This window comes from Trifolium pratense, linkage group LG4 (assembly GCF_020283565.1).
Source record: "Trifolium pratense cultivar HEN17-A07 linkage group LG4, ARS_RC_1.1, whole genome shotgun sequence".
Classification (NCBI taxonomy): domain Eukaryota; kingdom Viridiplantae; phylum Streptophyta; class Magnoliopsida; order Fabales; family Fabaceae; genus Trifolium; species Trifolium pratense.
The window spans coordinates 3,851,281-3,878,690 of NC_060062.1; the positions used below are offsets into that span (position 1 = coordinate 3,851,281).

Sequence of the window (27,410 nt, forward strand, 5' to 3'; positions counted from 1 at the left end):
AATTAACTATAGTTTGAAAAATACTTTTGTTTTCGAGGTTTGAGTATAGGGATAGCTTTACTCTTCGTAAAAGGAACATAAACTTGCTGTGCAACAAGGATGCAACTAGGGAATGAATGTTTTTCAATTGTTTGTCAATTTCAATTTGAAAAAGTTAATTAGGATGGAGGGGACCATACTATAATGTACGTTAATCAATATATCATCCTATAGTATAACCTACGATCATAACATATTAATTCTTGCTTTGAATGAATCAAGAGCTTACATTCAATATCTTCTTTACCTGCAATATGAAAACGGGCAGTTCAAAGACAAAATTCGAAATTAACCAAGACATTGAATTTAAGTGGTTAATGAGTTTCTCTAACACAAATTGTTCAGGAGAAATCAAATTCAATTTATGGTGGGATGAATTCTTCGCTAGACTTTACTTACCTCACCCATGAACTCTAAATTACCAAATTCATTTCCCTTAAAAACCAGAAGTTCAACACATAAAAAAAATAGTAAGAAGGCAAAATTCAAATTTAGTACAATTAAGCTGGTAATTGTGTATGGAGTTATTAACAAGTATTGCTTATATCAAGACCCAAAGAAACGTGTGCACATTATATGATGTGCATAAAACTTATTCTAATTTGTGTAAAAAAAAAAACTTATTCTAATTCACATATATAGACACCCTTTTAAGATTTTGTTAAAAGTTTCGCATTGATAAACTTTAGTCTCACAATATATTTATAAGTATGGATGTACAATCATTGCCATACAACTCGGTATTAATTATAAGAATGAGTTAAATTCCTTCTAAAAAAAAGAATGAGTTAAATTCGATATAAAAATCTAATAGTTTTTATATAACTATACTTGAATCCAATTAAAAAAAACCCGAGTTTGAAACATCTAAGTCGAAAATGGATTCTTTCCATTAGTTTTTGTTTATGTTACTTAATTTTTTCAATTCACCTTTTTCTACTTTTCCTCTTCTCTCTCCACCTAAATCAATGACTCAAAAACAAAATTTACTTAAAGTGACATGAGATAATCCTCTCCGATCATCTAAGCCTATTGGAAAAATGGTGATTGATAACCAGATTCTTTGAGAGAATAATTTAGTTGAGAATTATGTGGCTCTAGTGTTTCCAAATTTAACATTGGAAAATTTTAGTCATTCTACCATTTTTTGGTTTGGTGGAAGGATTTATGTCTTTTGGAATGTAGACATGTCTAGTGTATATTGGTCCATATATGTCTAGTGTCTTTTGGTTCATGTAACGTGCTATCATGAATCTCGTTTTGTTAAGGTCCTTTTTAACCTAAAATTTTTAGTTGTCGAATTTTATCTGCAGATTCACATATCATATTTATTCTTGAACTGTTCGTTTATACCTTTCAATAATTGTTAAGAATTATGATGTTGTTTTGGAATTAAAGAAGTAATTTTTAACACATTTTGGAGCGTAAGTAATTGTGTTAGATCATTCCTTCAAAAAAAAAAAAAAGTTTGTCTTAGATCATTATTAATTTTTTTTCCATGTAGTTTAATGGTTAGAAATTTAATCCTTAAGGTAAATAAGTGAGATATGTACAGAGTTCAACACCCAACTTCTACATATATAATGCGATGTTTCTACCAACTAAATTAAACTCACGGGGACACAATAATTTTTAATTATCTAGCAAGTTTAACATTTGTAAATAGCTTAGTAAAAAAAAAAAATTTTAAATAGCTAGCAAGTTTAAACATGATGCATGTTAAAATGGTAAGTCACATATTTTTTATTTTTAAGTTTTTTGTCTGTCAATCCACCAACAAATGACATGGTTCGGTGTCTTTTTCCCAAAATTGGGCTAACTCGCTTCAATTAAGTTAATAATTGGGCAGGATTGGTTGTGGGCTTGTGGCCCAATATATCAAATGACACTTTTTTTTTTTTGGTTTTCATGACACAATTATTAATCAACATTATTTAAGATAACTATAAATTCAATTAATATTTCAAGCTAAATCAACATTTTAAATAATATACTAATAATATTATAAATAGGGTCAATACATATTAGATATTTTATAGCTAGTATTCCTAATATATATTGAAAATGGCAGAAAATTCAAGGTAACACGCTCACTATTGGTTAAGAGGTTTTGTTTACCTCAATGAATAGAGACATGCTAATATGTGTCATAAAAACATAAATTAATAAATTAAATGTAGAAATATATTTTATAATTTGTGTATTTAATTTCTTAATTTTTTGAAAAAATATTTAACACAAATTTTTTATTGTTAGATAACTTAACCTAACATGATCCAAAATATAAATGCTTATATATGAAAATGTTAACTAAATAAATATAAGAAACAGTGACAACACAAGAAAGATTGATATATATTATAGTACACAACTAGAGTTGTCAAATAAGCCTCAAATTTTTAAATCTGTCTCATTAAATTCCTATCAAGCCCCCCTAAATTATGACACGTATTGAGAGAATTTATTTTGGCCAAGACTATTATGTAATTACTTTTTGTGGAATAAAGGGTCAAGAATTTTGTGGCCCTATAAAATATGCCATGTAGAAAATAATGTTGATGCTGTTATAATAAATTGGAAAATCAACAAAATTATCTTGAAAGACATTGGTTACTATTAATGTTGAAATATCTATCTATAATGTCAACTTAAAATAGTAATGTAAAATTATCAATGTAAATGTCAACTTGCAATAGTAAATCTAAGTTATTGTATTCATAGTTTTAGTAGTATAAATACCACCCTTTGGATCATGTAAAAGACACTCTTGAGAGCAACAAGTAATCTCATAAAACTTCTCCATTCTCTCAATTCTCTTCATTAGTATAATATATATTTATAGTATTATAACTACATTAGTATTTAATATCATTATATTAGTCCTTTAAGAATACTTAAATATTTGATTTTCTCAACACGTTATCAGCACGATCGTTTCTATCGGAAGTGATTTACCACCACTAGATATAAACATGTCAAACGTTAAGCATCATTTCAAAATTCTAAACATAACCGGAGATAATTACATAACATGGAACAACAACTTAACTGAGTACCTTGCATGTGAGGGGCTCGATAAAATTCTAGAAGGAGATAATGCAGAGGTGCAAACAGCTGACTCACAGGAATTAGCAATGAAAAAATCGAAAGTAAATCGGATAATTAAACACCACCTTGATGATGGATTACAAACAGAATATTCAAATGCCAAGGATCCCAAAATACTATGGGACAAACTTAAGGCAAGATTTGGACATCAGAGGAAAGTCCTGTTACCTTCATTAATGGATCAGTGGAACAAATTAAGGTTCCAAGATTATAAAAGTGTTGTTGCATATAACTCTGCCATGCACCAAATTATTGCACAATTAGAATTTTGCGGTGTGGCTATAACTGAAGAACAGAAATTGGAAAAAACATTTTCAACTTTCCATGCATCCCAAGTATTGTTGCAACAACAATATAGAATGAGGGGATTTACTGAGTACTCTGATTTGGTCGCAGCTCTTTTGGTGGCAGAACAAAACAATGAGCTCTTGATAAAAAACCACCAGACACGTCCCACAGGAACAATAGCATACCCCGAAATAAATGCAACAACATTTAATCGTGGGCGTGGTGGCCATAATCGTCATAAAGGACGAGGGGGTAAAGCTCATTTTGATGGTCGAGGCAGAAATCACGGTCGAAACCACTTTCGTGGTAGAGGTCGTGGACGAGGATATGTGAATAATTATAGGCCTCCTAAATATGACCAAAATAATAAGAATCATCAAGGTAAAGGTAAATATATCCAAGAAGGTCCCTCAAGGAACCGTGATGATATCTGTTTTAGATGCGGAAAGAATGGACATTGGTCTAAGACGTGTAGGACACCAGAACACCTGTGTAAAAAATACAGGGCATCTGTTGAAGAAAAGGGAAAGGAAGTAAATTTTAATGAAGTTGAACCCAATAATGATACTACCTACCTTGAGGCTGCTGATTTTGTTGAAGAAGAAAATGAAATGAATATGAATTAAGTAACTAATTAATTAAGTATTTGAATAATGTGTGGTGTGCTTGTATTACTTAATAATATGTGTGACTTGTGTGGTGTGCTTGTATTACTTAATAATATGTGTGACTTGTGTGGTGTGCTTGAATTACTTAATAATATGTATATGTATGACTTATGTGGTGGGCATTGTGTAATATTTGGTTATTGAATAATAATGTTGAATGTATTATATTGATTTATTGTTTTCCTATCTTTAATCTTGATTTTATTTTAAGAAGGTCAGACATGGAACATGTCAAAGACATTTGCATCCCGGACAGTGGAACTACCCACACGATCCTCAAAAGTAAGAAATATTTCAATGATTTAAATTCTACTAAAGGTGTGATAAATACCATCTCAGGACCTGCTGATTTAATAGAAGGGACAAGTAATGCTATGTTCATGTTACCAAATGGAACAAAATTTGTCATTAATGATGCTTTATATTCTCCTAAATCAAAGAGAAATTTGTTGAGTTTTAATGACATATATCGTCAAGGGTTTGACACTGAAACTGTAACTGAAGGCAATATGAAATATATTAATATTACTACTAATGTTTCTGGAAAGAAGAAAACCTTAGAAAAGCTACCAAAATTGCCTTCGGGATTACATTATACATATATACATAAAATTGAATGTAATTTGGTAGTAAAAGAAGACCCCAAAACTATGATTTTATGGCATGACCGTTTAGGTCACCCTGGCTCAACAATGATGCGAAAAATAATTGAAAGTACTCATGGTCATCCTTTGAAAGGTTTAAAGTTTACAAAAGAGGATAAACCATGTGAAGCCTGTTCTCTTGGAAAACTAATAACAAAACATTCACCAGGCAAAATTCATACAGAATCACCTGCATTTCTTGAAAGGATTCAAGGTGATATATGTGGACCTATCCATCCACCGTCTGGACCATTCAGATATTTTATGGTATTAATTGATGCATCTAGTAGATGGTCGTATGTTTGTTTATTGTCAAGTCGTGATATGGCATTTGCAAAATTTCTTGCACAAATAATTAAATTAAGAGCACAATTTCCTGATTATACTATAAAGAAAATTAGACTTGACAATGCTGGTGAATTTACATCAGAATCATTCAATAATTATTGCATGTCAGTAGGAATCACTGTTGAACACCCTGTTCCTCATGTGCATACACAAAATGGCTTAGCTGAGTCATTAATAAAACGTCTTCAATATATAGCTAGACCATTAATAATGAGAACTAAGCTACCAGTTACTGTTTGGGGTCATGCAATTTTACATGCTGCAGCACTCATCCGTCTAAGGCCGAGTGCTGATCATAAACACACCCCTTATCAGCTTGCAATTGGTAAGGAACCAAATATTTCCCATTTAAAATTTTTTGGTTGTGCAGTATATGTCCCAATAGCTCCACCACAAAGAACAAAAATGGGACCTCAAAGGAGATTGGGAATATATGTAGGGTATGAATCACCGTCTATTATTAGATATCTTGAACCTTTAACAGGTGATGTTTTTCAGGCAAGATTTGCTGATTGTCATTTTGATGAAACAAAATTTCCAACACTAGGGGGAGAAAATAAACACATAGAAAATGAAATAACATGGTATGTACCATCTTTATTACATTTGGACCCATATAATAAATCATGGGAAGAAAATGTAAAGAAAATAGTACACTTACAAGATTTAGCAAACCAACTGCTAGATTCATTCACTGATTTGAAAAGAGTGACAAAGTCACATGTACCAGCTATAAATGTCCCAGCTAGAATTGATATTTCAAAAACAAATGATGTAGCAAGTACATCCAAGGCACGCTTGAAGCGTGGCCGACCTATGGGATCCAAAGACAAAAATCCCCGAAAAAGAAAAGAAACAGAAAAGGTGAATATGATTGAAAGTGATCCTGAAAAGACACTAGATAACAACAAATCCATGATTGAAAATTGTGCTCTCGAAGAAGCACAAAATGATGACAATGAGATCATTAATAATGAAGCTGATAACAAGAATGATCTCGAGATTTCAATAAATTATGTTAATACAGGAAATCTGTGGAGCCGAAAAGGTATGAACATTGATGAAATATTTTCGTTCTCAATTGCATGTGAAATCATAAACGAAAATGATGATCCTGAACCCAAAACTGTGAATGAATGTCAAAATAGACATGATTGGAAAAATTGGAAAGATGCGATAAATACTGAGTTAAACTCTCTTAAAAATCGAAAAGTATTTGGACCCATTGTGGATATACCTGAAGGTGTGAAACCTGTTGGGTATAAGTGGGTCTTTGTAAGAAAACGAAATGAGAAAAATGAGATTGTAAGATACAAGGCTCGTCTTGTTGCACAAGGTTTTTCCCAAAGACCAGGAATTGATTATGAGGTAACATATTCTCCTGTTATGGATGCCATTACTTTTCGTTATTTAATTGGTTTATCAGTGTTTAACAAATTGGACATGTATCTCATGGATGTTGTTACTGCTTACTTGTATGGATCACTTGATAGTAACATATATATGAAAATCCCGGAAGGATTTAAGATGCCTGAAAACTCAAAACCCAGAGAGACGTATGCAATAAAGTTGCAGAGGTCATTATACGGGTTAAAGCAGTCAGGACGCATGTGGTATAACAGACTGAGTGAATATTTATTTAAAGAAGGCTATGTAAATAATCCTATTTGCCCTTGTGTCTTTATAAGAAAAACAATATCTGGTTTTGTAATAATCGCTGTCTATGTTGATGATTTAAATATCATTGGTACCAATAAAGAAATTAAAGAAGCAAGAGATTACTTAAAGAAAGAATTTGAAATGAAAGATTTGGGGAAAACCAAATTCTGCCTTGGTTTGCAAATTGAATATACTAAAAATGGTATATTGGTACATCAATCAAACTATACAGAAAGGGTATTGAAAAGATTCAACATGGACAAAGCCAACCCTTTGAGTACCCCAATGATGGGCAGAACATTAAATGTTGAAAAGGATCCGTTTAGACCTAAGGAAGAAAATGAAACAGATCTTGGCTCTGAAGTACCATACCTCAGTGCCATTGGGGCACTCATGTACCTTGCCAACTGTACAAGGCCTGATATAGCCTTTGCAGTGAATTTACTAGCAAGATTCAGTTCATGTCCTACAAAGAGACATTGGAAAGGAATAAAACATATTTTTCGATATCTCCGAGGTACTTCTGATTTTGGTTTGTTTTATTCTAACAATACAAAACCAGTTTTACTTGGTTATGCAGATGCAGGATATTTGTCAGATCCACATAATGCTAAATCACAGACTGGATATGTGTTTACATATGGTGACACCGCAATATCATGGAGATCTCAAAAGCAAACACTTGTAGCAACTTCTTCAAATCATGCTGAAGTAATTGCCCTCCATGAAGCTAGCAAAGAATGTAGATGGTTGAGATCAGTAACTCAACATATCCAAGGAACGTCTGGTTTACCAACTGATAAGAATCCAACAATTTTGTATGAAGACAATGCTGCATGTGTTACTCAGATGAAAGAAGGTTACGTCAAAAGTGATAGAACCAAACACATCCCTCCAAAATTCTTCTCATTCACACAAGAGCTAGAAAGAAACAAAGAGGTTGATATTCAATACATTCGTTCGAGTGAAAATGTGGCCGATCTCTTTACAAAGGCACTTTCCACATCAGTCTTCAAGAAACACGTACGAAGTATTGGAATGCGTCACCTTCGAGACATTTGAAGAAGAATTACCTATGCTTGGTTAAGGGGGAGCATAATGTTGTACTCTTTTTCCCTTATTGAGGTTTTTATCCCAATGGGTTTTTCCTAATAACACTACAACATTTACGCTTTTAGACAACAGTTCAAAATTGTAGCCTAAACCATGAAAATTGTTGCCTAAAAGTATAGGGAACAGTTTCCACCCGTTTTATAAGCGAGCGTTACCTATTATCTATGGTTACAGTTTTTTCGCGTTTTGGGCACACTTTTAGAAACCGTCGCCAAAGCTATCGGAAATAGGGAACAGTTGTTCAGCAAACTTTAGGCAACAGTTTTTACCCGTTGCCGATTCTATTTACACTTCAGAACTGTTACCAAAAGATTAAAGCAAAGGGAACAATTTTCAAGTGTCCCTGTTACATATAGGCAACATATTTTTTTTTATTTAAATTTTTTTTTTTGGTTACAAACGCAACATATTTTTAAATATGCATTAATATAGACAATAATTTTAAAAATATTTTGACCAAATTTAATATTCAATTTATACATTTGAAATAAAAATGAGGCAAAAATACATGAAATCCTTTATTCAAATATTTGTATAGTATTACATAAATGCATAGTGGAGTACCTCCACTCTATGGTATGGGTACTAAAAAGTAGCAAACATGTACTGCTACTATAAAACACCTGAAGACTTATTCAAATAAAAAACTATAAAACACCTAAAGTCATGGTTAATGCTCCCATGACTTTTTAATACAAACTAAGACAATATTTTCTCAAAACTATAAATACAACTAAAATTGAGCAAACTGTAAAATAGTAAATTTCCTTTCAATACCCCCACAATCTTGGCTACTTAATCATACGAAGAATCACCTACAACATGCCTTATGTTACTTTCTTTAAACGATCATTATCAATTCCAACCTTTCTTTGATCGTAATTCCTTTTCATCGTATTTCTCCAATGCAAAACCTGCTACACCAACTTAATTAATCAATAGCTGAACAAAAACATAATGAGGACCCAAAACTACATCAATCAAAGATAGCATACTACCACAAACATACTTATAAACTATTTTTGAACGTTTCAAACCCAATTAAATTGAGTTCTCCAATAATTGATGCATTTGCTCTTATTCTTAACTATACAAGAACAACAAACGATCATATTCACAAGAACAACAAACTAGTATATGTTAAAATATAATTGCCAATCTACCATTTTTTCTTTAAACTATAAATTTTATTGATCGCTAAAACCAAGGTTGTATAGCATTGTAAGGGGGAAGGGAGCACATCGCTAAAACCAATCCCATTATACCTACCAACACCCACACAAGGCCACAAAGGGCGCACACCAGAGAGAAACATAAGCTAATGGCATCCACACAAAATACAAAATAGCATAAAACCAAATTAAACCAAGGGGAACTTGAACAACACAAAATAGCAGAGCATCCAAGAATACTGTCATAGACATCCAATTACTCGACAAACCAACCCGGATAGCAACACCAAAACACACAACAGATCACAGCAGCACCTAATTGAAACTGGATAGCAAAACCACATCCAAAGAAAGTAGCAATCTGCTGCGACTGAAGCAATAAAAAACTTGTTTCGCAAAGAAAGAATCCCACCGCTACTGCCTTCCGAAGCTAGAAAGGCAGTTCTCATCTCCCCACAAGCTAAAACACGGATAGCAGCACCATAACATTAAGAATTAGGAATAATATAAGTATATGATAACCAACTAAAACTATTTCTTTCTTTTGAGAGTGTTGTGTCTGCTCTGTCTGAATTCTCATAGGTAACATATAACATATGCAATCTTAGTGCTCTTTTTGTTATTTCTCAAGAAGGTCGTGAGGCAGATATATTGTTGGAACTCATGGCAGGGAAATAACAATATCAACAAAGGAATAAAATATTGAGGCATAGTTTAATTTAATTTAATTTAATTTAACATTAAAAGAAATACTTTACCATTACTTACATGATACATAGAAGTTCGAATTCATAGAGAATAAACATAGCTTAGCCTAAACAAAGTATTATAAGTAGATATTTCATCAAGCACCTTCTTTGAAAAAACAAACAAAAGGAATGTACATTATTTAACCACGAGAACTAAGCTTACTTTGGTGTTGCAAAATGACTTGAGATTGACAAAATATAGTTTGCTAGAACTCTAGAAGATGTTTTCCCTTATCTAAGTGGATTCACACATGACTTGATTTCAAAAACCCCACCAAAATACCTGCATAACAGTGAGTTAAAACATTAAAATGCTTCTTCCTAACATTAAATTGAGCCACAAAAATTCAGCCAGAATCTCATAGCCAAACAATCGATATCTCATAACCAAATTAACCTAAAAAATTCAGCCACAACAACAAAAACAAACAAACCCAGAAAAACAAACTAGAAGAAAAAAGAACAGACAAACCTAGAACCACAAACCAGAAAAAATCCTTCAACAAATTCAGATCTACAATCTGTTAATTCCTTCTCAGTGTTCATGCTTAAGCTAAAGCTTACATGATCAACCATGAAACCCTTATCGTAGCCACCAACGCCGCTAGATAATCTCTGAAACTATAACGCCACTAAGAAGGTCGGGGAGATAGGGTCTTTCGGATTGAAGCCATTAATTTTGGTCAAAGAAAAAACACGAGGAAGAGGAATAGATCGAAAACCCTAAAAAGCTAGGGCTTGAATGGTGAAAGGGAATATAGATCTGAAACCCTAAAAATCTAGGGATTGAACAGTGAGAGGTAATTTAGAGAGCTACAGATTGAGGTAGATTTTCGATTTTGCGGTGGTGTTTGAAGAGTAGGAGACGAAGGAGAAGGAAGGCACACGGTGGAGTTTTGTGTTTAGATTGGACTAGTGTTTTTTTTTTGAGGGAATTGGACTAGTGTTTTGTACCGAAGTAAAATTATTATTATTATTTTTATAATTAGAGAAATTGTTAGGTGAGTCCTCACCTAATCATTAATGATTAAGCACAACCAATCACATACTAAGCTTTCTTTTTACATACTAAGCTTTCTTTTTATTTTTTTTCACGCTCATTATTTTTTTTCCTTCTTTACATACTAAGCTTTCTTTTTATTTTTTTTTTATTTACTTGAAAATAATTAAATATTTTTTTTACTAAAATTAAATATTTTTATGGCACTATATTAATAAGATAATTCAACCGTTAATTTTACTAAGTTTGTTTATCAATTATTCACTATTTTTTTATCCAACAAATTCATAATAGTTTGGAGTTTTGAACGGTCCATAAGTTTTTTAAAAGTACAAAAATAATAATGAATAAAAATAAGGTATATTCTTTATTAGTACCGAATTTGTATTGTTATTTATTGGACACCGCTATTCCATACGGAAAATTCTTTAAAATATAAATTATGTAAATATAAGTTATAGTATCAAAATATGATAAGACATTATACTTAACATGACAATGTATTAATCATTGAAGTGTTCACATAAAAATAATTGAAACATGGAAATTAGAAACAAAAAGAGAGAGCTTAGAAGAAAAAAAAAAGAGCAATTAGAAAGAAAAAAAATTAATAAAGTGCACAACACATGTTTTTTTATATAACTTTTTTTTTCTTTCCTTATTTATAAAGATTTAATTTTAGTTGTTTCTCTATTAATTATTTGTAATTATTTAATATATTAATTAGTTGTAATTATGTGATTGATTTTGTGTTTAATCATTAGTGCTTAGGTGATGGCTCACCTAAGAATTTCTCTTATATAGGTGATGGCTCACCTAAGAATTTCTCTTATAATAACATAGTCAAATATTTATCTTTCAAAAAATAAACTTAAATAAAAAACTTTGTAATGTTGAATATTAAAAGTAACAGTGCATAAATGTAGCCTTTTCTCATAAATAATGTAACAGCTAAAAATTGTTCCCACAAATATCTAGGGGCACAGTTGTTAACTATTGCAAAAGAAATATCATAATAACAGTCCGTAATTGTTCCCTTTTCAGTTTAAGGGAACAATTATTTAGCGTTTCCTATAAAGAACTGGCAACAGTCATAATGTGTTGACTAAGCCACTTTTAGGTAACAATTTTTACATGTTGCATAAAACATTGTTGCCAAAGACAACAATTGTTGTAGTGTAAGGTTTTTAACGAGGCAGCACATGTTCCCATCACAATCTCCTCGACCAAGCTTCAATAAAGCACCATGATAGATATTTCAAAGGGGGAGTGTTATAATAAATTGGAAAATCAACAAAATTATCTTGAAAGACATTGGTTACTATTAATGTTGAAATATCTATCTATAATGTCAACTTAAAATAGTAATGTAAAATTATCAATGTAAATGTCAACTTGCAATAGTAAATCTAAGTTATTGTATTCATAGTTTTAGTAGTATAAATACCACCATTTGGATCATGTAAAAGACACTCTTGAGAGCAACAAGTAATCTCATAAAACTTCTCCATTCTCTCCATTCTCTTCATTAGTATAATATATATTTATAGTATTATAACTACATTAGTATTTAATATCATTATATTAGTCCTTTAAGAATACTTAAATATTTGATTTTCTCAACAGATGCAACTTTGTATAATAAAAAAAAATGTAATTTTAAAAATTAAGGAAAAATTAATTTTTGAAAGTGAAGTTCCTTTAGTAATAAAAAAAATTGGCCCAAAAATGTGGACTTAAGTCAAAGTTTTATAGATTTGTATAATAGCCAATTATGATAATTTAACTAGTTAATTGCGTAAAAAAAAAAAAAAAACTAGTTAATGGTACGAAATTAATGAGTGATTACAATAAAACAATCATTTACCAATTGTTAGTTGGTTCAGTGGTGATTGACGCTGAACTTGGTAGGGAGGATCACGGTTCGATCCCCCGCAACTGCAATTAAGAGGGGCTGGAACCACTTGATTCAATAATTGACCCCCGATCCGAATTAAACTTGCGAACAATCCTTTGTAACTATGCATGGGACAATCAACTACCTAATAGACTGCAACTTGTGGGTTCAGCATATGGTTAGTTCACATATTTTTCTTGGCCATCACACTCAAAGTGTTTCCTGTATTGACCTTTTCTTATAATGCAAAATCATATTTTATTTCAAAGTCACATAGGACAGTTTTTTTAACGATGCAAAAGCCTTTTGAAGATTCACCAAGAAACCTAAAGATGGGGAATATAAAATAAAATAAACTTTGATGACTATGCCTCCAAGTTGACAGCTACCCAAGGTGCTTATTCCAGTTCCATAAGTCATGATAGTGATTGGGTGGAAATTTAATTTCCTTTGTCTTATTGAATATGAATCACCTACCATTCTCAAAATAACGAATCACCACCCACTTAAAAGAATTATAGGTAATTTATTAATAAAAATCAGTCATATGTAGTTCATATAGATGTAAAAAAAATTCCCAAAACCTAGTTCAACTAATAAAAGGAGTTCGGATTTCGATCCTTCCATTTTGTATATGTGAATTATCATTTCGTGTATTTACTAAAAAAAAGTTGCCGTGAAGATAATTTTTACATTATTTATAAATTTATTCATGTGAGTAATTTTGTATAAATTATTATACCAAGTGTTTTCAAAAGGGCAACCTAAAAAAACATTATTTCAACCTAGAGAAGCAAATTTATTTAACTCTTCACACCTTTGGCAGTTCATTAGATGCGGCATCTAAAAAACTAGCAAATACTTTCTGTTGGTTCACCTTTGGAACATGTCCCTAATGAACGGATACAGCTCGTGTTTGTGCACCCTATAATAAAACAATTTAGTTCCATTAGTTTATTATTCATGCTTTGGTTTCCACTTCATCATCTCTTACAATATTAATTGTCTTAGTGAAAGATAACAAGATACAAAGAAAGGAAAAGCGAGAAAGAAAGAAGAAAAAAAAAAAACACCGGTAAAATATCTGTCAACAGACAAATTCTAAGTAATCAGAATAGGTGAACACCAGTGAAACATCTGTCGATTACACAAACCATCAACAAGCTAAGCACGAGCTTATTATTCCGAACATTTCTTTAAACCATTATCGGCTCAAACACATAACAAGTTGCAAAAGTCAGATTAATAAAAAGAAATTTTATATTCTTCAAATAAAAAGAAATTTTATAACTAAAACAAAAATTCTCATTGATATACGGTTTTATTTTACTTTTTGATGGACTTAAAGAGAAGAAATAATACTAAATTAGACTCTTTTACCAATGTTTAGTTGACACCTTACACCTAGCAAGGATTAAGGAACTTTGAGACAATTAAGAATAGGTTACCAACTGATTTTACTTTGAGTTAGTTATCATTGATTGGATGGTTAAAAGGGAGATGCGCACTTCCTCCGTAATTTGCTCTCACAAACTTTAGTGGGATTAAGACATGCTCTCACGCACTTCCTATTATTATGCTCACTCCTTTAATTAGAAATCTAATAAACAAACCACATGTGAAGAAAGATACTTATAGGGGTGGGGACTTTGCTTTGCTATATGAGAGACCCCACGGTATAGCTGGTGCTAGTTGTACAATAACAAAAGCCCTAAACAAGAATCCATTCATGTATTCAAAAATGCTTAAATTTTTTACCTTAAATTAGGGTTATGACTTCAAATTTTTAAGGAAAATTGGTCACCCACATGAATTTCACAAATTCAAGTAAGTAGTCTTTGTAATTGTGCGCAAAAGATACACGATTTACACTAAAAAAAACCATTCATGCTTTAACTTATAGCTTTTCACATGGTTGTTTGATTTTTGGAATCTTTAGATGCTATTGTACGTTGCATCTTAAATTAGCAAAAGTAGTCATATATGCTACAAGAAAAGATCTACTTTCAGTTGTACAAGAAATTATTTGAGTTACCAATCAAGTGGTTTTGACGTTAAATTTGATAACGAAGATCACGGTTCGATTCTTCGCAACTGCGATCAGAAGGGGTTTGAAACTACACTTGTTGTCAAAACTGACTCCCTAATCAAATTAAACTGGTGGCGAAAGAAAAAAAAAAAATTGGGTTAACTTGGCAACTATTATTTCATCACGCATATATACTACTAGCTAGGATGCATCAAATATATCGATAGATTCTCTGCACCCTTCTTAACCTCTTCAACAAAGTTTGTGGATTACTTTGGCACATGTTCATGAGATAATAAAAAAAAAAATGAAAAAATTAAAAATCAAAGTTAAATGGCTATTATAGCACTGATGAATTAAAATATTTCATTAAAAGAGTGTCTTTTTAAACCCACGAACAGTGTGTATTTATTTATCTTCTTTGTGCATAAAGAGGGAGTGTGTATCTATTCTTAATTCAATAAATAAAATAAAATAGTCTTTAATTTAATAAAACATGAGCTTTACTTAGAAAAAAAATGATATTTTTCTTGTCGATTACATTAACAACTCTATAGAAAATATAAATGTAATTCATTTACATTGTTAGTAATAAAAATATTTACACTATTTCGTTAAACTACTACAAATATTTGACTTTAAAAGTGCATTTGATCGGCTAAAAAATTGGGGACTGGACTGTACAACTTTTGTTGTACCCTATTTGATTTAAAACCGAGTATGGGACTGGACAAATTAGGTAGCAAGAGACAGGACAAAAACAAGAATTTTTGTCCCTCACTAAACCACAGTACAACTTTTTGTCTACACTACAACTATAAAAAAATACGAAAATACCCATTTTATTTTCGAATTAAAAAATATTATCGCTCTATATCTCTCTGGTACAATTTTGTCATGTCCTGTATTATCTTATTTTGTACTGTTCTGTCCAGTCCTTGTTGTTTTACGAATCAAACACCCCCTAATTATAACTATATTTTTTAATTTATATCTATCATTAATTGTAATTTACTAATAGTGTAATATTTTTTGCGCCTACACAATGTATGATTTTTTTTAAAACGTACAATATATAAAAATTAAACTAATAAAACATTTTTTTATGAGAATAAAATATTCTATTTGATTCTTTCAAAAAAAAAAATATATATATATTCTATTTGATGGCTCAAGCATTTCAATTTTTTTTCTTTCATGGATCTTGTATTTCTTTTTGTTTACAATGGAGCTGGGGATCTAACCCAACACCTCTAGCATACTATTCAAACTCTTCACCACCAGACCAAACCTAACGGCTTATGCATCCTTGTATTTTGCCTTGCCCCAACTATATGTATAGGCAAATAAGAGCAGTCTAACACAAAGGCAAAGCCATCCAACAAGGGTTTTTGTCACTGCTTGATGTTACAAGTGCAACTTCTTGTTGGTTTCAAGGGAGCACAGCACACGCATAGAAAAAGATAAAATCATATCGGTGAATTCAATAATAGGAGCCCAATGTATATAGAGAATATAAGAAAGTCCCTCTTTCTGCATTGTTTATATGCTATGGTGTACTATATAGTTATAAGGCAGCAAATCATGTGTCATTGCTTGTCAACAATAAAAAATCACATTAAACAAACATGAACAAGAAATATTAAAATAACTTGTGATGCTTACCCTTTGGGTCAGAGGTACAAAGGAAATGTATTCTCTAAATTTTTAATTTTATTAACTAATATGTTCTAGACCTAAGATATGCGGCTTGAGTGATGATCGAAGAGATGAGAACGTTGGTTTCTTCATATGAAATGATGTATTTGTAAACACTTTGACGATCATGTAAGCAAAAGTCGTGAGTGTGAAGATTTTTGAGGTTTAGAATAGTGTATATATAGCCCTATAGGCTATATTCATAGGTAAGCATTTAAAGGAGAGAAATTAGGTCCGTTTCTCTGACAAAATTTTTTATTAGACATTTTTCTTTAGATGACACTTGTACACAAATCATAATTTGATCTTCATATAACTAACTTGATTTGATCACAAAACATGCTCGAGTGCGCCTCTAGGACGTAATGAGCTAGTGGTCTTGAAAAGACGTGTTACTTTGTTAGATTGGGCTTGGTTCAATCCGAAATATTAAACCTCTAAAAATAGTATTTTTGTCTTATTGAGAGTTTATTTGACATCTAAGTAAAATTTAATAAAAGTTATTTTATTAAGTTCAACCACTTAATGAAATATTTTTGATAAACTTCTATTAAAAAAAGGCACTATTTTGATATATTGTTTGACTAAATAATAGAATTGGAAGGAAAAAAATAGTTACCTGTATAATACTTTTCATAATTAAAAATGGACACATGACACTACAATTGTGTTTTTATGGCTCATCAAAGAACATGCTTAGTTTGACCAAAAACAAAAAAGATCGAGTCTAAATTCCTCCCAAGATGATCGGAGTTTGGATTATCGGTCTCATTTCTTTAGAAACTAAAGGGTTAATAAAAAAAAATCAAGCCTCCAAATTAATATTATGGTCATGTCATGGTTATTGATTTGTACTCCTTTTATTGTTGGCAAAAGAATTCACAAGTACTATTGAATTGATTAAACTTTATCATGCAAAAGACAAGATAGAAAAAGACAAAACCAAACATGTCAAAATCCATTAACAACTCATACTTTCCTGTATAAAATGTAAGCACAATACTATGCTCTAAGTAAAAGTTAAATAACAACTAGCAATTTAAACCCTTTTTCATTATTATTTTGTTTCACATATTCTTTTACTTTTATTATAATAATACGATAAGGTGAAAACAAGTTGATTTAGCTGCTGTGATCCATCATGATACCAAACCAATATATTGCAGTGTTCAATTTCTTTACCCCAAAAAATATATTAATCCAATTCAATTAAAAATAATATATAATAAAAAGTATGTGCATATTATTAGACGGATCATGATTTATGGACCGTCAGGAATGTTCAATCTTAAATCAACCATCGAAATTTTTTTATGGTACTAAATTGAGTTTAAAATTTGAACTTTTTAATCTCAAATTAATAACATATATATCAACTATGACATGAAACTTGCTACGGTAGAGAGATAACAATCCATCATTATACTTTCTTTAGGCGTATAAATGAATGTCATCTACTCGTAACTGCAGAGGTTAATTCCTCGAGTTTTGTGAGATTCAATGGGTGGCAAAACATTTTTTTAAGAGTTTTAACACTACTCATAACTCGCATGCATTTTTATCTCGCAGTTAGGATGACTTTTATGCTCAAAACCGAATCAAATCACCCATAGTTTGGTTGTACTCTATACCATATAGCAGGGGAACATTCTCATTTAAACCAGGGTCATAATAATTATTCCAACGTGGAATCTTCCAAATTCATTGGAGAATAAAACCAATCAATAGTACTCTACATTTTTTTTCAGTTACTTTAAGTCATAGAAAAGTAGCTCAGAGAGAAGGAAAAAAAAAAGTAATAGAAAGAGAGAGAAATAAAAATAAAACATAAAACAAAATTGTTGTTTCTATAACAACAATGTCACTCTTCTACCTTAAAACAATTCCTAGTTTACTTTCAAGGGTTAGTTTTTTTTTTTGTTCCATTTATGTAAACAAATTTGGATTTATTCTATGTATGACAAATTGTTCTGTTTTCTTGCAGTTTCTCTTGTTGAGCATGGATATCTTCTTCTTTTTCATCTACCTTACTCTGTTTTTGTGATGGATAGTTTGATTCTGAGGAAAGTTGATACTGTTATTGCTATAAAAAAATTGGGTTTGAGTTTGTGATGGGAAGTAATAGTAGAGGAAAAGATGGTGAAGGAACTTCCGGAATTAATAGATTTGAAGATGATGAACAAGAGATGAATTTTGTGCCTTCTGAGATACTTTTTCTTAATACCAATGGATTTGTAGCTCCCTTTGTCATGCCACAGGTTAGAGAGACACATGATTTTTTTAATTATTTTTTTCAATTTCTTTCATTTAAGAGAAATTATGGGTTTTTATTTAAATTTTTTTTTTTATTTCTTTGTGTGTTTGAGGAGTGAGGATGATTTTTTATTTTTTTTGTGTGTGTGTTCAATAGAATGAATACCATGATAAGTAATTTTTTTGTTTAAGATTATGATTTTTTTGTATAAGGATTTAATTTTTAAGGAAACTCTAAATGGGTCATGTTTGCAACTAAATTCATAGGATGTGTTTTAGTTTTAAGAGGGAGAAGTAAACAAAATTGTTCAATTGAGTGAAAATTGAGTATTCTATAGAAGTGTGATGCTATTCTAGATGGCTAGGGCTGGTTCACATGAGAGGGATTTTGGTAATTTGGTGTTCGATCGAGGGATTAGTAAAATCTCATACAAAAATTGTTTCTCTTCGAGAATAAAATTGGGATTCTTCAAAAGGATATGTTGCAAAAAACTCATTAACCACTTAAATTAAATCTAATCACTTGTTAGTAATGCTTTTATTTATAGTCAAAATGCTAGTGGATTATGTTTAGTCTATAGGGTTTAAACTATGAATCTTCAGGTTAGTAATATTTTAATTGATATAGTCCCTCCGTTAACTATTCCGTTAACTATTACAAGAAAAAAAATTGTTTGGTATTAAAAAATCGATGATTGGTTGTGCCTAATCATTAATACTTAAGTGATGACTCACCTAAGAATTTATCTGTTTAGACTATATTATAGTTTAGAAAGATTGAGTGAAAATATAATAAGAAAGATTGAGTGAAAAAATAAAATAAATTAAGAAAGATATACAGTTTGAAACACACCAAGATTTGAACAAAAAATAAAATTGTTCCGCCAAGTACCAAAATTAGAAATTAATGATATTTGATGCAAATAAAATCAGAAATTGATTCTATTAGAAAATAGATTATTCTTACATTGTACTATATTCTAACACTGAAGCAAAATAAAATCAGAATTGAATTTGAAATACATGATTTCAAGGTTCCTGGCATGCAAAGACCTGGTGGAATGATGGCACAACCTCATCTGTCATATGTAGAAACAGTGATTCATCAAAGGTACAAAACTGTAAGGATCTCATGGTTTCATGGAGGCATCAATGTTACTATTGCAGGATCATGGAACAACTGGCAAACAGAGTAATTAACCAATACTTGTTTACTTCTTATTTTATTTTCCGCTTAATTGCATTCTTTTTTTATTTAAAAGCATATTTGGTTTTTTATGTTAAAAAACTTTTAAGTTGATCCTTAGGTTAGTGATGTTAATTTCGTTTCATTAAATTTTAAGTTAATTTCGTCTAAAACTCCACGTGACAACCTGTAAACTTAAATGAGCAAATATGCAATTAATTCTTTATTTTACATACAATTTTTTACTCTTTGTTCTGTAGGGAGGCCTTGCAGAATGTAGGTGAAAATAACTTTGTCATTGAGAAAACTCTTCCAATAGATATCTATTATTACCGTTTCAATGTAGATGGTCAATGGACACATGCTCCAGAATATCCATCAGGTTTTAATCAAGATTCAGGTTTTGGGTACAATATATTGGATTTGCAGGTAATTTCTTGGTTTACCTTTTTTGATACATAAATATTATACATACACATGATCTAGTCAATTACACATTCATATGTGATGTTTATTACTATCACCAGTAGCATGATAATCAATTCAATTTGGTCTTTATCGCGTTTGTAGCGTTGCCTTCGTGCTGCTATGCTATTTTTCGTAACATTTGGTGTTATATCGTTCTAGGAATGTGTTTCCTTATGCTTAAAGGAGAATATGTATTCTGTATGTACTAATTCATGTGTCCAATATAGTCCTGTGGCTCGGCTGGTGAGCTAAGGGACACCTAAGAGTTTTAAGCTAAACGTCAAAGGTTCAAATTCTAAAAACTAACGTACCTGCTAACTTACTAACATTTGCACACCGGCCGCACAAATAGCCTAAGTACATGTAGGATATAATTTCATATGAAGAACTACCCACAAAACAGGATGAAGTCCGAGGGGAACTCATGGACCAGGATCCCCTGCTGTCCAACATTCACGTTGTTTCTATGAGATACCTCAAAATACAATACATTGGATTAGAAAAGCACTCATAAAACAAACCTATGCTACTATGAGATGCAAGTTAAACTAGTAAGGTTCAGAACAAAACTATTGACGCCGTTGAACCGAAACCTACTGTCCTGTAAACAATATGTAAAGAACCTCAAATCAGGTGCAATATGATCTATAATGCATTATGTAAGTTTAGAGGTTGGGATTTAATTGTAACTTCTACTGGTTTTTTTTTTATTGTTTACAGGATTATATCCCACAAAGAGTAGAAAATGAAGTTGCAGATCCACCATCACCGGTATCTAGTTACGACAACATATATGAAATTGAATCCAACAAGCCACCGCCAGAACTACCACCACAAATACCGGTGACATTAACAGAAGAGGCTTCGACAAGTAATGCTGGTCAAGTCCCTAGTTTCCCACACACGCAACTGAATCATCTATACAAATCTGATGGTGATCAATTTGTCGCACTAAGATCAACTCAAAGGTTTCAACAGAAATTTGTCACTACAGTACTCTACAAGTCCCTTCACAGGGAAACATGATGCAGCATTTTGTTTATTTACCTGCTATTGAACTTCCTTTAAGTGGTTCATTTTAGAACATTTTTTAAGTTCATTCTATAAATTAGATTGGAATAGGTAAATTAAGAATTTATTTTCATTTAAACAACTTTAGGTGTTGTTAGTTATTCTTGCAGTTAACATATATAATACATATTCATATCACTAATCTGTGGCTTATAATGGATGACACTAAAATATATAAACCCTTCTTCCCCCTTTCTCTATTATGCTCTCCGATAACATATATTCAAAGCCGGAATTTAAATCCTTTAACATAAGGAGAGGTATCCAGAATTGTGTTAGAACAACAAAACAACCGATTCAAAAGAGTAAAGAAACAATAAATGCAAACAATAAACACACAATGAGTACGTTTCTGACTGACTGTAGAGTAACTGTAGTTCCTTTATATTATAGTTCGAATGTAGGGTTATCATTCATCAAACTACTACAATGAAATAGCTTTCTCAATCCAACATTCTTGTTCATTATAAGAATCGATGACAACATGTTCGTATCGTTACATATGTGAAAAAAGTAAATAAATTATTTACTCAAGATTGAATAGTACTACTACTTAAGTGCTTAAATTAAAATTGTTGAGAATGAAGATGTGCACATTACAAGGAAGTGTTTGTTTGTTGTCTAATGTCTCATCTAATTGGTACCTTAATCCAACCATTTGCAAAAGCAATGGCTAAGATTACAAAAGGAGTTGACATACCAAATATGATAATGTAAGGAAGTGGTGTCTTCATTGGATTCTCTCCTTCCCTCTCTCCTGCTGTTTGCCAATATCTGCACACAAATTAAATTATCTTAATTGACAATACCGATATTATTAGGTGGGACACCTTCGCTCAGGTTCCAACTCAGGACCTCGCAGTTGTGTGTGAATTTCAGGTGGTCCTTGCCATTTCGTCTACCAATAAACAAATAAACTGAGAATTTAATTAATTGTTGTTAGTTACTACATACTGTTCTGGTTCTTGTTCTCTGGTTATGAATTTCTTTTTATCTCCTGTCTTTGTATCTTCATCTCGACCACCTGATAATACAAATATATAACAACAAAGCCATATTAATTAGTATTCAGGTTAAGGTTATTCTATGTTTTAACCTTAATATGTTTGGCTATACAAAAAGATTTAACGGCGCAACTTGTAGTCTATCTACGAGTTTTGTTCATGTGTAATTATGTTGAATATATATATTATATTAATTAAAAATAAGTTAATGATCTCAACAACTTAGGAATGATAAAAAATGCATGAAAATTAATTAAACAAGAGGATATTATATAATTAGAGTTTGAATGTTACCCAATTTAGCATGAACTTTGAGTCCAAGAGTAGTTGACTTTGGGGAGACAATGGCAATGCTGTGAGAAAGTGATGGTGATTTAGGAAGAAATGAAGTTTTGAAGGTAGTAAGGGAAGAAGATGGAAGAGTCACTTTGGCAATGGCAGCCATTTTTTTGTGGTTCTTTGTTGTGTGCTTACTCTATGAGGCATTCTCTCTACTATCTATCTATCACACATGTCCTATCCTTATCTCACCTATTGATCACCTCTCTTCCACGTGGTGGACAACATTCTTTGCTTATGAACTCTTTCTTTTCTACACACACACGAGAGTGGGGCTTTTTTATTCTTAAAATTTTGACGCCTAAAACCTTTACTTTTTGCCACCCTACTTTCATTCTTCGGTTATCCTACAAAATTACTAAAATATTTTTGTCTGTTATTTAAGTAGCGGATTATACGTTTTTAATCTTGAAAATTTTAGGGTAGGAGGATGTTTTTTCTGAAAAATTTCATTTTTACTAGTTCTCTACTTAAGTAGCGAACAGAATCTGCTATCTAAGTAGCAGATGTTATAAAAATGAGAAAATTTCATGTCAGGCGGGGGTGTTTTTTTCTTCTCAAATTTCACATTTTTATAATGTTCGCTATTAAGTAGAGAGTTGGTTAAAATATTGAATTTCATGTAGGATATTTTTTCCTCAAAATTTCTCATTTTTATAACGTCTGGTACTTAAGTAAAGAAATGATAAAATTGAAAACTCATAGGGCGCGTGAATAACTGGTAGGTGGCAAAAGTAAATCTCTTCTCAAAAACATGTTGGATTGAAATACAAAAGGGCCAAGCCCAATACACCAAAAAACAACCAGGTCAAATTTTATCTTTTGTTTACATCGCACCCTACAATACCTTCTTTTTAAATAGAGATATTTTTTCTCCCAGCTACGTATTTCTTCTTTTATACCCCTGAATTCTCAATTTTATCCACAAAACTAAATGCCTCAAATACTCGAAGTATAAATAAAACTCGTGAACTTTCCACAAAACTATAATCACAAAGAACTTTGCTTGTAATTATAGGATCATATCAGATATTTAGATCCACAATTTATAATGATATGCAAAATCAAAAATTACATTGGTAATAATAAAGCCAGGGAAAAGATGTTATAAAATTATGACTAAACTTCCAACATTTAATTAGTCTTAACTATTGTAAAGGAAGTGAGGTTCCTGACGTGTTCCCCTGGGTTCTCATACACAATAGCTTGGTAAGTGTTAGGAACGGAATTGCTAGTGGTAATAATGAGACGATAGTTGGTGCCTGCGACAACTTGAGATTCACCTTTGATAACTTTATCGAATTTTAGTGTCGCTCCAATTTGCTTGTTGAACTCGGTAACAGCAAATTTGGCGATATCAATCACATGTGGGTCATTGAGGTTTTTGATTGGGCTATAACCACCCAACAAAATTTGCTCCCTCGCAGCTACAAATGCCATGAAAACAACTAGGAGAAGAGAAAACAATTCGAATCTCATTTTGTATAGTGACTACTAACTATTTTCTTTTCAAACTTTACAATTATAGTTGTTGTGGGTTAACCTTTGATCGGTTAGGTTCTTATATATGTATCAAAATTAATCTATTATCTTTGCTCATAACTAAATTATAAAAGCAATTTATTAATAATTAATTCAATGGAATAAATAGTTTCATTCTAGTTTATGTTACGGAAATAAATCAAATCTCTTTATAATTTTTTTTTTTGGGTATAATCTCTTTATTATATTTAATATGACACATTTATAATTTAAGAAATATTAGTCTTTTTTTTGTTCGAGATATTAGTCTTTTTTTTATTTTATAACAATTACTTCCTCCGTTCTTTTTTAAGTGTTATTTTAGATTACGACACACATGTCAATGCACAACTTTAATCACTAATATCTTTAATTATATATTATAAAAAATTATGAAAAAAAATTATATTTTGAAAATACTCATCGAGACAAATTGAACAATATCTTATATGTTAACCTTTATTTTTATATATCAATAAAAAAAAATATGGTGAAAGTAGGTTATATGAATAGTGTGCACGATTCTCAAACGACACTTAAAAATGAATGAAGGGTGTAATTGTTTGTACACAATTAACGGAAAATACCATTTTGGCTTGTGCTGAGGAGACCTCTTGGTTCTGCTTTTATTAATATATTCGATTTTGATTTCATTTTGCCTTGTTCATTTTGATTTAAGAAGAATAAGTCAAATCTCCTTGTATAAAATTCAATCAAGACTTTTATAAATTTTTTATAAAATTAAATTAATAGATTTTTAAATAAATCTAATGTTTTCAATAAGATAATCAAGATTTTTTTTGAAATCATTGTTATTTAATTGAAATTTCTCAGGAGTTATAAAACACCTCTTGATATTCAAAAATCTATAAATTTTGGTGATTTTTTTCATGAAGTGGATTTTGTGAGACTCTTTAGGGGGTGTATTGGAGGCTAATGCTACACCAGTTTAACAAGTAAATCACCGTGGACTAGTGCTTAAAATTAAATCATCAGAAATCTTACTGACTATCAATAATAATTTTTAAAAATAAAAATTACGTCACTTTTCATTTTTACAGTTAAAAAAATAATATTGTTAACGTCAATTTAGTACGAGTCACATCTTTATCATATGTTAATTTAATCAAACTAGTGTCAATTAAGTTATTATTTTGATCATAAAAAATATTTTAATAAAAAATCAACGTATATTACCAAAAAAAAATATTTTCTTTTTTTAATAATTAACGTAAATTCAATACGAGTCGCATCTTCAAGTGATCCATCTCCATATTATGTATTGATTTTGTGAGATTTTAAAAAATGTTTTTAAAAGAATTTTGACAATCAGAATTATTATCACATAATGACTTGAATAGATTTCTAACACGAATTTTTAAGATTTAAAAATACTTTATGAATTTTTATGATTTTGAAAGATTCAATATATTATAAGAAAAAAAAAAGTTACAAAAATAATGAAAAAAGATGTAATAAATGTTAAATTGAATTTTTGGTCTTTAACTTCTTTTTTTTTACGAGAGGTCTTTAACTTATTTATTGATTTCATTTTTGTTAAAATTTGTCAAAAACATTAAAATTCATCACCAATCCATAAACATTCATCTTCAACCCAAAAAAAAATTATCACCTCTTTATAACATTCATCATTAAATCCAATTTCTCCCATAGACCAAAAAAAAAAATCCAATTTCTCCCAAATTTCACAAACTCAAAACCCTAACCCCCAATTTCTTCATTTAATCTCAATATCAAAATTCTGCATTAAAAATCCTAATTGTAAAAGAAAAGTCTTTTAAAATTTCACAAAGGCAATATAATTCCACAAATTTTTTTAAGATCTTCAAAAAAAAATAAAATTGACAAAATAGTCTTTGAAAATCTTAATTCAACAAACCCCCTAATTATTTTAGGGAATTTAAATTGATTTCACCATTTTCACAACACAAGAGCACATGTCATTGCCACCAATTAATGTAGTTTTTTTTTTGATCAATCGAGAGCATTATAGTCTATAGGATTCTTACCACTGACTATGCTGAAACATGGTTTGCATTTTAAAGTGTAATTTCTAAGTGATTTTTTTCTATGGTATTAGCAGATAAGAATGAAGGAAAATAGTGAGAAGTATTTTCACTATTAGCTTATACTTATAAGCTGTTCGGTAACAGTTTTAAAAAAAGAGCTTATAATTTATTTTATTAATTTATATATAGTTTATTTTTCAAACGCTATTTCAAGTGGCTTATGAGCTTATATCTTATAGCTTATCATCTTTTCTTTCAATTTTACTCTTATGATCTTACTTGAAAAAATAAAATATTAATTAAACACATATCTTTTATGTAATTTCATACTTATAAGCTAGTTCAACCGCTAATTTTACCAAACACTTCAAATTCAATCAGCTAGCTTATTCGTTATAAGTTCATCCGCTATAAGCTAGCTTATCAGCTATTCGTTAGTTTTTACCGAATAGAGCGATAGAGTTAGAAGAGGAGCCGCAAATTTTGAGATCCGGAAATTTTTGTAAGAGATTATAGTAAGTGTCAACTAAACAATATTTTTTGCTAATTATGATGATGATGAAACACAAATCTATATTGTGAAGTATGATCATTTTTTCTTGTTCAACAATTGTATATTTTTTTTTCCCTCATTTTAAGGATATATTAAATAATTTCTCCTTTCAATTGCTCAAAGTACAAAACTCATATGAAGTTCATGAAAACCATAATCACGAGAAAGTTTGCACATAGACATAGTTAGATGATAATTAATATCCACGATCCATTCTAATATATGAAAAGAAAACAAATTTTATTGGTATAATCAATAAAAAAAATACAAAATCAAACCTTGTGTTGTACGATGTTTGGTGGACAAAAGGTTATTTTGGTATTTTAGAAACTTGTCTTGAGGACAAAAAGTTGTCTCGTGGTTCTATGGGGGACAAGAATTTCAGTTTTTGTCCCGTCTCTTGGTCCACAGTAGTAGAAACAGTTTTAAAATCAAACACAGTACAACAGAAGTTGTCATGTTCAATCCCTTATTTCTTAGGGGATCAAACGTACCATAATAAAATAACCAATAATTAATAATGGATACATTAGTACAAAAAACAAATATAACTAATGATGCTTAACTGCAACC

The 27,410-nt window shown here is 30.7% G+C and overlaps 3 protein-coding genes and 1 long non-coding RNA gene across 4 annotated transcripts; 2 read left to right on the plus strand and 2 right to left on the minus strand.

Moving 5' to 3' along the window:
• The first annotated feature begins 3,011 nt into the window (after positions 1-3,011).
• On the plus strand, positions 3,012-4,389 carry LOC123920862. Its single transcript, XM_045973190.1, has 2 exons — positions 3,012-3,968; positions 4,318-4,389. The coding sequence occupies exons 1-2, from the start codon at positions 3,012-3,014 to the stop codon at positions 4,387-4,389; spliced, it is 1,029 nt and encodes a 342-aa protein (XP_045829146.1).
• Positions 4,390-8,361: 3,972 nt separating this feature from the next.
• On the minus strand, positions 8,362-10,735 carry LOC123924070. The gene is made up of 3 exons (XR_006814578.1): positions 10,261-10,735; positions 9,952-10,071; positions 8,362-8,781 (listed from the first exon to the last, which is right to left on the minus strand). It is a non-coding gene; the product is annotated as an uncharacterized LOC123924070 (long non-coding RNA).
• Positions 10,736-18,115: 7,380 nt separating this feature from the next.
• Positions 18,116-21,590, plus strand: LOC123923692 (SNF1-related protein kinase regulatory subunit beta-2-like). Its single transcript, XM_045976408.1, has 5 exons — positions 18,116-18,315; positions 18,397-18,670; positions 19,700-19,857; positions 20,112-20,280; positions 21,040-21,590. The coding sequence occupies exons 2-5, from the start codon at positions 18,524-18,526 to the stop codon at positions 21,343-21,345; spliced, it is 780 nt and encodes a 259-aa protein (XP_045832364.1). The 5' UTR covers positions 18,116-18,315; positions 18,397-18,523; the 3' UTR covers positions 21,346-21,590.
• Positions 21,591-21,825: 235 nt separating this feature from the next.
• LOC123923693 lies at positions 21,826-22,944 on the minus strand. The gene is made up of 3 exons (XM_045976410.1): positions 22,689-22,944; positions 22,345-22,414; positions 21,826-22,164 (listed from the first exon to the last, which is right to left on the minus strand). The coding sequence occupies exons 1-3, from the start codon at positions 22,837-22,839 to the stop codon at positions 22,020-22,022; spliced, it is 366 nt and encodes a 121-aa protein (XP_045832366.1). The 5' UTR covers positions 22,840-22,944; the 3' UTR covers positions 21,826-22,019.
• Between the last annotated feature and the right edge of the window lie 4,466 nt (positions 22,945-27,410).